The 11,670-nt window shown below is 39.7% G+C and overlaps 1 protein-coding gene across 1 annotated transcript; it reads right to left on the minus strand.

Moving 5' to 3' along the window:
- Positions 1–5,734: 5,734 nt before the first annotated feature.
- LOC105156858 (uncharacterized) lies at positions 5,735–6,190 on the minus strand. The gene has a single exon (XM_011073103.1). It carries the CDS (start codon positions 6,188–6,190, stop codon positions 5,735–5,737), a length of 456 nt encoding a protein of 151 aa, XP_011071405.1.
- Positions 6,191–11,670: the final 5,480 nt, after the last annotated feature.

Consider the following 11,670-nt stretch of genomic DNA (forward strand, 5'->3'; position numbering starts at 1 on the left):
AGCTTCCCAGACGAGGGATTTGGGAGGGTACACAACCTCATGTTAACAATCGACACCAGGTGAGGCGGCGTACAACATAATCAGTTTCTCGTTGCTCAAAGTACTGTTCGCTCGAACTTCATATGAACCTAACGATTTTATTCTAGAAAACAACTTTGCTAAAGGTCAATGATGCATTCACATTTATAAACGGTTTAAACTCCTTATTTGCAATAGATATGACATCAGTTACAGTAAAAGAAAAGTTCAAGTTAAAAAATCAGTCTTAAGATCAATGCATTTCATGAAAAAATCAACAGAAAGCGACTCAAGTTTGATTTGATTAACTCACTTTGCGTGTGATAGATACGCCATCCTCATCCAAACACATTCACGGTTCACAAAATAGGATAACAAGAATAGAAAAGAAAAATAAAAGTCGAGATCAAGATCAAAATCAACCCATTTATAAATATCAATCGGAAAGATGCAAGTTTACACTTGATTAATTTTCTTTATAAGGGATCATATCGAAGGACATATAGGAGCAATAAACCAGCTTATTCTGCTTGGTTGCCAGTGCCACTTAACTGACTAACTTAATTGGTGCCACTGAGGTCTCATAACTATAAAAATTATAAGTTGATAGTATTAGCTTACTATAATAATAATAGAAATTTTGTCTATTGTACTAGTATTTGTTGGTCAATTAAGTATGTTGTTAGATGGTGATAATTGATATGTTAATATTGAAATTTATAATATAATTATAATTGCTTTATTAAAAAACAAAAAAAGAAGGAGTTTCGCTAAACCCCGAGTGCAAACTATAGCTATCATAATTGGTTCATTATACGCTCCTCTCGATAATTATACAATTTTTTTTAAAAAATTAAAAATCATGAATAATTATACAATATCAAATATCTACATATAACAATAATTATATACAAATCACAATATGTATAAAATATTATGTCTAATCGATACCTACTAATAAAATAGAACAACATTTCTACACATTGACAGAGTTCAAACACATGATCTTAAAGTCTTGGAGCCTCAACTTCGTCAATAAAACTAAACTTTATTGGCTATAAACTTTCACTTTTCTATTCTTTTATAAAAGTATATCAATACTTACTTTTTAAATTTTATTAGACTAAATTATCCTTATAACATAATTATTCTTAATTAGAATATCAAAAATAATTAATATTGTTAATTTATGAAAGGTTGTAAAGAAACTAACTTGAAGAGAGAACACAATTCCAAGTTCCTTTGACAACTTGGTTCTTGATCGAGTCAAAATTCTAGGTGATGGATCAGTGGTTGCGATCCCACCAATCCGTTCTCGATCTCGTCCAATCTGAGGATCAGAAAACACGTCAGGTTAGTCGGGTCGGTCCCCGACGAAGACGCTCCGACGCTCAAGTCAGAGTATAGGTCGAAAAGATATAATTGCAAGTATTAAAGTACCACAAGAATGTCAAGATTACCTTCCTACAGTCTGGGTTCCCAATATTTATACAACCAGACCTAGCTATAATGAGTTGCCATGTGTCATGATAATGAGCATCAGATCTATTAATCGGACGGCCTGACGCTGATCAAGCGCTTGGATCGCGCTTATGATCAGGATCCGCGATCTCCTCCATAAATCATGCTCATAGATTTATCTCTTGCCATATCTGCTGACAAGTTGAGTTAAAGGTGCAATTCCGCTTTTACCCTTAATGAAGGGTATATTAGTCATTCGATATTTTCTCCCTCATCATTACTCCCCTAGTTCTGAAGTGTAATTGATTACAGTGAAGAAGTCGAAAAGTCTTTTCCCGCTGCCAGTACAGTCGTCTCAAATTTTGGGACAACACGTGTCTATCGATAATTGGCGCATCGACCCGCGAGTTGCCACGCGTTATCCCTGGGGTGGCTATCTTTGTGAAGTGCCTGCTGCTTCCTGCTTATATATATAGTCAACTCATTTGTAAAAGTCTTACCGACTTTGTCATCTGCCAGTGATTGCTGCTTTCACTCATTTGATCCAGTTTTTGATCTCCGGTTTCGACCTCATCATCTTCAAGGTACTATGTCCTTTAACTCTGATTACAATTCTGCTTCTGCTTCTTCTTCCCCTAATATGGATATTCCTCTAGCTCTCCTTGAGGGCCCTTCTAGGATTAGGCCACACCATGGTCACCCAGTACAAGAGTCCGACCATGATGAGGCTCATACTTATGAAAATTTTCAATCTATGATAGAGCATAGTCCTTGGGCTGGTATAGTTAGTATGGTCAAGTTAAAGGTTCAAAACATAAAGGACAAATTCTTTATTCCCAGTAGCTATGAGGTCATTATACCTAGTTTGTTTGATTGCATGCATCGACCTCCTCCTGGTTTTTGTGCCTTTTCCATCCATCATTTTGAGGCTGGGTTACGTTTTCCTCTAGCTCCATATGTAGCCCAAATCCTTAGTCGTTTAGGCCTGTGCCTTATGCAGTTTTCGCCCAATTCCATCCGCCATATTATTCTTTTCATCATCATCATGAGAGTCCATCGTTTTGAGCCAAATTTCGATAACTTCTGGTCGTTATATTCTTTTACAACCTCCAAAAGGTTTAGGGATAGGGGTTTCTTTTATTTGTCTGCTCGGAATGACTGTAGATATCTTGACACCTTGACATCTAACGTTGGTCCTTAGAAGAAGAAGTTTATCTTTGTTCGACCACCTCCGGGTCGTGAATGGCCCTCTTGGTTAAATTGGAGCGTAGACAAGCCAAAGCCAGTAATTAAGGGAGGGGGGCTGGAAGGAGATCAAATTAGTAGCCTTACCTCCTACCGGTATGACCCGAAGAGGATTCTGGTAGAGGAGATACTCTTCCTTGCGCATCTAACTCCAGCACCCCTCCAAGTTGAGGGTTCCTTAGGTGAATCCTTTCTTCGTTTATCGCTGTATTTTCTTTCTACTTAAAAACTTTTGACTTGGACTCCTTTATGCAGACGATATGGTCATTCAAGCTCGAATTACTCAACGGATAAGGGCCGCTCAAGCTGGAGCTGCGGCTGCAGCTCAAGTAGCTCAGGTTATTCAACCTCAACCTCAACCTCAACCTTCGATAGGCTCCACCCAACCTGAACTGACTGCTTTAGCGACTCCTGAGGTATTTCCTCCCCGGGCTCTCGTAACAATCGATGTGGGAAGCGAGGATACAAGGTCCCAGAGATTTTTGGGTGCTAAGGGTGAGAGGTCGCGAGAACGATCTCCTGTCAACGAGGGATTCCCTAGCGAAGCATTAAGGAAACGTAAGCAGCATTCAAGTCTCCCGTGAGGTATGATAGACAGGTTTGATCTCGATCAGTTGGTCTTGATCAGCAGTCTGAAGAGGCTAGTGTCGAAGAGGAGAAGAACATAGAACTGCTCCGAGGGGTGTCAAAGTGTTGGAGATCAGCTCGCAAGGACCTTCGCAATCCCCATCATCAGGCGGCTCGACTGGAGGGCGAGAAGTTAACTCCGGACTGGAAGATATCTCCGAATAGAACTGTTTTCAAGACTCAATCTGGTCAAGATTCTTGGGAATTGTATGATGCAAGTTGTCTGCCTTGCGATCAAGCTGCTCTTCTGCAGACGTCGTTACTCGGATTGAGGAACATTGTGCTCATTCCCTCATACAGGTAATTTCATGGTTTTAAGCTCATTCCCTCATATAGGTAATTTCATGATTTTAAGCTCGTTTCGATCTCTTCCAAATTCTAACTTGGATCTTTTTAGGCGGCCAACTTTATTCATGGCCTATCCCTTAAGTGCTTAGGCTTCCGACAGAATCAGATCATGGCGGAACATAGAAATCGGGAGCTGAGAAACAGGATTTCAGAAATTTCAAGTGTAAAGGAGGACTGAGAGAGACAACGATCGGCATTGGAGGCTTGCATCAGAGATTTAGAGGAAATGATGGCCTCTGAGGTGGCTAAGGCCACGACTGCTGGAAAGGAGGTCGACTTCCAGGCCGGTCATGCTGCAGGGAAAATTGCTGGGGCGATCGAGGGATGCGAAGATTTTCTCAAGTCTGAAGAGTTCGTGAATCTCATTTTCGTGGTGCGTCTTCAAGGTGCTCGTGATTTCTTAAAAGCTCCCGCGTTCGAGTCAGCAGTGGAGATGAAACCGGCGGATTATTTAATGCAAGGCTTTGACAGGTGTAAGGCCCAAGTGACTACCCTTGAGTTCGCGCCTGATTTTGACGCCTCCCGATTAGATCCTGGCCTTGATGCGAATCTCCAACCTTTTCCTGAGGAAGAAATCCCACCAGAAGTTGAGGATGAGTTCGCAGCACTTTTGGATGACCTTGAAGACCATTGAGTTTGGTTGTTTTTAGATGTAACCATTTGTCCTTCAATGCAGTATGCTTGAACATTTTGTTGGTTGGTATCTCAAATTGTCGATCTATGAAACTGTTGATTCGGTCAGATTGCATAATCTTTTCAGATACTTCTTCGTAGATTATGTTATCTTTCATAGATCTAAAATTTACTAATCGTGCGTGGATTCTTAAGATCTTTTTCGGATCTCGAACAACTGGACATGATCTTTCATAAATACATGACTTATTGATCGTGCTTGATATCTCGAGATCTTTCTCAGATTTCGAACAGTTAGCCATGATCTTTCACAGATCTAAGTTTTGTTGATCGTACATGATATCTTAGGATCTTTCTCAGATTCAAAAAGATAAAACAGAATATATCTTGATGAGATTTAATTTGAACGATCTTTCTCAGATTCTTATTCATGATCGAGACGAATACATAGAACTTCAGTGGATCTTTCACAGATCGTTTTTTATTTGTTTCACATAGTATAACATCGACATGATCTTTCTCAGATACAACGGGGTTCTCTCATATTTAGTCTTTCTCAGGCGTCTGCTTTAAGCGTAGAATTTTTTGAGGTTCTGGATGTTCCATCGTCGGGGCAAATCTCGTTCATGCATATCTTGAAGCTTGTATGTCCCCTGTCCCATGATCTCGATCACCTTATACGGTCCTTCCCATCCTAGGTCAAGCTTCCCCACATGTTTTGAGACCTCAACTTTTTTCAAGACCAAATTGGTTACTTGTGAAGGTCGGAGTTTTCGTCTTTTGTTGTGGTTGCGTAGCATCATGCCTTTGTGATGTATCATTTTTGCATAGGCAACATCTCTCTTCTCTTCCACCACCTTGAGGTCGAGGATCCTTTGTTCCTCAATGGTTGTTGGGTCGTAGCCTTTAATCCTTTGTGATTTCTCCCCAATTTCTGCAGGAATTATAGCTTCAGAACCATATATTAGACAAAAAGGGGTCTCACCTGTAGTCGACCGCGGGGTCCTTCTATAAGCCCACAATACTCCAGGTAGTTTATCGTCCCATCCTTTTTTCGATACCAAACTTGATTTCAGATGTTGGAGGATGGTTTTGTTTGTCACCTCAGTATGTCCGTTCGTCCGGGGGTGGCCTATTGCTGTGAAGTTCTGTTGAATCTTTAATTCTTTCAACCATGCTGTGATTTGTCGCCCTTGGAATTATGTTCCGTTGTCAATATCAAAACTCTCGGAATTCCAAACCTGCATATTATGTTTTTTCTGATAAAATTGATCATTTTCTTTTTGGAGATTTTTACCACAGCCTCCGCTTCTACCCACTTCGAAAAATACTCGACTGCCACAATAATGAACTTTTTCTATGCTCGTGCTGGGGGTAGTGGCCCTAATATATCGAAGCCCCACTAGTCGAATGGGCAGACGATCTGAACTGGCTTCATTGGTTCCGCGGGCGCATGTATCTGGGAAGCATATCTTTGGTAATTTTCACACTTATGAATGAACTCCTTGGCATCCTTCAGTAGTATTGTCCAGGAGTACCCTTGTCTCATTATCTTCTGTGCGAGCGACCTCGCCCCTGAATGGTTGCCACAGCTTCCCTCATGAATTTCTTTAAGAACATAATTAGCTTGATCTTCATCTAAACATTTCAGCAGGGAGCCATCTATCGTCCTTTTGTACAATTGGGATTCGATCAGAGTAAATCTCGGAGCTTTGAACCTTGTTCTTCGTGCTTTCACAGGGTCATCTGGTAGGATCCCCTCCTTCAAATAATTCATTATTTCTTCTTTCCATATGCATTGTGGATCTACTGTAGCGACTAACACAATATTCGAGATCGATGGTCGTTCTCTAACCATCATTGTAATCTTTCGATTTTTTATTCCTGTCAGAAGGGCCCCAAATTTCGATAAGGCATCGGCCCTTTCGTTCTCGCTTCATGGGATTTATTGAATAGAATACTATCGCGTTAGCCGTTGGAAACGCGACTTTTGAAGGTGACCGTCCGATCTCGGGATTTAAAGATGACCGTTCGATTGAAGATGGGATTAAATTGGGGCAAAATTGTATTGCCTTAGATGGAAACGTCGTCGTTTGAGGAAGATTAGGGCAAATGCGATTTGGGGATTTTTGTCTGAAAGTGGCGCGAATTGACAAATCAAAGGAGGCCACATGTCAGGCTGAGAAGCACGCCTGACAGAGAAGAAAACAACGGCTCTACGTTTTGTGTCCTTGTGAAGAAGAAGAGCACCAATGGGAGAAGATCAAGGACAATGGCAATGTTCTTTTGTCTGCAATTCTTAAATGTATTTTCAGCTTTTGTTTTGTTGAATTTTGTCCCTCATTTCGTGCAAATGTAAGAATTGTTCAAGAAATGAGCATTATGAATGAAATTACAAGTTTCTTTTCCTTCTCATCTCTGTGTTCTCTCTGAACTTCCCCATCTCCATTTCTGCAAATTTTTTGAGTTTTACGCTTGGTCGTTACATTTGGCCTCAGAGCCACTCTATCCTTGGACCTAAAACAAACTATACAAAACATAAATGGCTGATGGAACTCGTTTAAAAGAACAGCAAGAAGCCCAGAAGAAGACTGATATACTTGTCATGGATGAAAGGGCAAGAAGACAAGTATCTGAAGATGAGCTACATAGCAGGATGGATCAAATGATGGAGACACAAGAAAATTTACAAGCCACTGTCCTAGCTATGCAGCAGCAGTTGCAGAGTGTGGTAGAGCAGCTGCAACATTACAATAGGAACAAGTCTATCTTGGGAGAAGGCCTAACAGCATCAGTGGAGAAAGGATCCTCATCACAAGTTGCAGTGCACAACTCAGAAATTAAGCTAGTAATGCTCCCAGGCATGAGGCATAAACACAAAGCAGCTATGGTAATCATAGTGCTCTAAATAAATTGGAGTTTTCCTATTTTGATTGGGAAAATGCTAGAGGATGGGTCAGGAGGTGTACCATATATTTTCAGGTAATCCACATTCCTGAAGATCAGAAGGTTGCAATGGCATCAATCTATATGCAGGGTAAGGCAGAACTCTGGTTTCAAGGGTATGTAGAGAGGAGAGATGCCCACACTTGGTATGAGTTTGTGATGAATGTATTGGCAAGATTTGGAAGTCTGGACAGAGAAAAAGTGACAATTGATTTAAATAAGCTACAACATGTAACTACTGTAGATACCTACTTGGAAAGATTTGAGGAGCTCAGGGAGCAGATGCTCATTTATAACAGGAATCTTGATGAGGATTTCTCTATGATGAAATTTATTAGCGGGTTGAAGGAGGAAGTGAAGTCATTCATATCAACTTGTGACCCCACCTCATTGAATCAGGCAGTAGTCTTGGCTAGGAAGCAAGAGTGCACTGTGAATGTCATCATCAAAAGAGCCCACCAAACACATAAAAACCCTGCTCCAAAGCCCCCATTCAGGCCTCAGACCAGAAATCCACCTCCAAAGAATCTTGACTACCCAAAAAGATTCTTGACAGAAGCTGAAGTGAGAGCAAAGAGAGAGAAGAATCTATGCTACCGTTGTGATGAACCATATGTCCCTGGACATAGGTGCAAATATAAGCAAGTGTATATGCTTTTAAATGACGAGGAGCGCAAATGAGAGGACAAGGAGGGGCAAACTGAGACTCTGACAGTCAAGGAAGGGAATGAGGAGGAGGATGTATCAGTGTCATTACATGCAATGAGAGGGAGCACCTGCTGCAAGACTCTGAAGATTTGTGGGAAGGTGAAGGATAAAGACATCCTCATTTTGGTTGACTCTGGAAGCACTCACTGTTTCTTAGATGAGAAGATTGCTGGGATCCTTGACCTCAAATTAGAGAGCACTGTGCCTATGACAGTGAGAGTTGTAGATGGGAGTAGAATTATCAGTGACCTAATGTGTGTTGGGTTCAAGTGGGTGATGCAGGGACATACTTTTACTCACCCTGTGAGATTGCTGAAGTTAGGAGGTTATGATTTGGTACTTGGTTGTGACTGGTTGGGCATCTACAACCCCATTGAACTAGATTTCCACAGATTTAGAATCTCTATCTCATTGCCTTACCAAAAGCTGGTTATTAAGATATTACCTCAAGAGACATTGACTAGAACATTGGCCACATATTCCTTGACACAGCAGTTGAGGAAGGTGACACCAGTGATAAGGAGCAGCAAGAGTGTTAAACCTGAAGAGGAGGCCCCTGAGATACTTAAACTCTTGCAGTTATATGAGGGAGTGTTTGCAGAACCCAAGTCCTTGCCACCTGAGAGAAGCATTGAGCATGCTATTGAGTTGATACCTGAAGCTATCCCAAGGAAGCAACATCCCTATAGATATGCTTATGGGCAGAAGTCAGAAATTGAGAGGATTGTTAAGAAAATGCTCAGCAATGGGATTATTAGACCAAGTCAGAGTTCCTTTGCCTCCCCAGTGTTACTGGTCAAAAAGAAAGATGGTGGGTGGAGGCTATGTGTGGATTACAGGTATCTCAACCAACTCACAGTTAAGCATAATTTCCCTATACCTGTAACTGATGAACTTTTTGATGAATTGCATGGCTCTAAGTACTTCACTAAAATTGATTTGAGATCTGGCTATTTCCAAATAAGGATGAAGAGGGAGGACATTCCCAAAACTAGCTTCATTACTCATAGTGGGCACTATGAGTTCATGGTTATACCTTTTGGATTGTGTAATGCACCATCTACTTTTCAGGCCTTCATGAACAATATCTTTGAGCCTTACCTTAGAAAGTTTGTCCTGGTATTTTTTGACGATATCCTCATCTATAGTAAGACATGGGAGGAGCATTTGAGACACATAAGTGAGGTTATGGACTTGTTGTAAGAATACCAACTCTATGCTAAAAGGAGCAAATGTTCCTTTTCTCAACTGAAGGTGGAGTATCTAGGCCACATTATATCATTGGAGGGTGTTGCTACTGACCCTCAGAAAATAGAAAGTATGATCAGCTGGCCTATACCTACATCTGTCAAGGTACTCAAGGGATTTTTTGGGCTCACAGGATATTACAGGATGTTCATCAGGAACTATGGGGTTATCAGTAAGCCATTAACTGCCTTGCTGAAGAAAGATGCCTTTAAATGGAATGAAGAGGCAGAAACAGCTTTCAATCAGCTAAAGAAGGTTATAACCACATCACCTGTTTTAGCTATGCCAGACTTCTCCCAGCCCTTCATAGTAGAGACCGATGCATGTGGCAGTGGCATAGGGGCAGTACTTATGCAACATGGTCATCCTATAGCTTACCTTAGCAAGGCCCTTGCTCCAAGGAATTTGGGGCTGTCCATTTATGAGAAGGAGTTCCTGGCCTTGTTGATGGCCATCACAAAATGGAAGCATTATCTCCAGGGAAATCACTTTGTTATCAAGACTGATCAGAGGAGTCTCAAGTATATATTGGATCAGAGGATTGATTCAGTGATGCAACAAAAAGGGTAACAAAATTGCTTGGTCTCAGCTATGAGGTGCAGTATAAAAAAGGGAAAGAGAATCCTGCTGCTGATGCTCTTTCAAGGATAACATCAACCAACAATGAAGTTAGCTTGGAGGCCGTCACTACCCAAATTCCAGTTTGGATGCAAGAAGTACAAAACAGTTATGAGGGGAACACCTTATTCCAAACCATCCTTCAAGCAAGGGTAGTGGATTCCTCTTCATATCTTGATTATAACCTTGAAACAGGGATACTCAGAAAAGGGAATAGAATCTGTGTTGGGAGCCATGGAGGAGTAAGAGAGAAGGTTATCAAGTCCTTGCATGATGCTGCAGTAGGTGGACATTCTGGTATTAATAGAACCCATCAGAGGGTTAAATCCCTCTTCTATTGGCCTACCATGAGGAGTGACATTGAAACTTGGGTTAAGGAATGTGAAGTATGTTAGAGGGCAAAGCATGAGAACCTACCTTATCCAGGTCTGTTGCAATCCTTACCTATTCCAAACCAAACTTGGTCCTGCATCTCTATGGATTTTATTGAAGGGCTCCCAAATTCTGAAGGTAAGGATTCAATCTTGGTGGTAGTTGACAGGCTGACCAAGTACTCTCACTTCATAGCACTCAAGCACCCTTACAATGCCACTACAGTTGCTAAGTTATTCTTTGATCACATCTATAAATTGCATGGTCTACCTGTTAGCATAGTCATAGACAGAGATAGAATTTTCACAAGTAGATTTTGGAAGGAGTTGTTTACTTTGTCAGGAGTCTCCCTAGACATGTCCTAAGCCTACCATCCCCAAAGTGATGGTCAAACTGAGAGGGTGAATCAGTGTGACGCCCCAAAAATAATAATCTATAATTGGGGGATTAATTGATAAATTTTTATAAAATTTAGTTAATTAGTAAATAAATTATGGGTCATAATTGAAATATAATAACACTTGAATGAATTAAATTGGAGTTCGTTATAATATTTTGGGATAATTTATATTAATTAAGAAAATTAGGAAGGACGTAAATCGTATTTTGAGAAAAGTTTAATTAAATAAAAAAAATAATAATAATATTATAAATATAAAAAAAACATAATATGTATATATATATACATATAGCAGGAGAGAGAAAGTGGAGAGTGGGAGGTGGGGGCCACCACCCCACCGCCTCACTCTCTCATTCTTTTCTTTCTTTCTGTTTTATTATTAATAGTACACATACATTCACACACACATGCACAATTATACACACACACATTTTAAGTTGCAATTTCTTCCTTCGACAGAAAACAGAGGTATGAAATTATAATTATAATTTTATTTAATTTATATAATTATATTATTTAATTAGTCCGTTTATTAAATGTTGTTTATATTGAGTGATGTACCATTTAACCGGAATATTTTACGAGTCTGGCTATTTAAAATAGTGTCAAATTAAATATCAAATCGAATATAAAAATGATATCGTTGGTTAATTAGATTATTAAATTTATTCGATTTGAATGTTGCTATGGCCAATTTATATAATTCTATCGGAATTGTTAACTAAATACGCAATTCTACATATTGTTATTTAATTAAATTATATAACAGCGAGAAAGTGATAAGAAATCCGTAGAAATATTTCGAAAATTATATTTAATAAATGGTATGTTAATAAAGAGGAAAAACGAAGATTTGTACTTCGATAGAAGTGGAATATTAAAGAATTAGTAGAAATTGTACGAATAATATTTAATATTGTATTTAAAAGAAATTACGATATTCTTGATATATTAATTGTATGTGGTATAACTCATTATAGGATATGGGGTGAGGTGAAAGGACTGACAATTAGCAATTGAGTAGGAAGAAACGTTGTGAGGTTGAG

The sequence above is a fragment of the Sesamum indicum genome, linkage group LG1 (assembly GCF_026168435.1).
Source record: "Sesamum indicum cultivar Baizhima isolate 11 linkage group LG1, ASM2616843v1, whole genome shotgun sequence".
Taxonomy (NCBI): Eukaryota; Viridiplantae; Streptophyta; class Magnoliopsida; order Lamiales; family Pedaliaceae; genus Sesamum; species Sesamum indicum.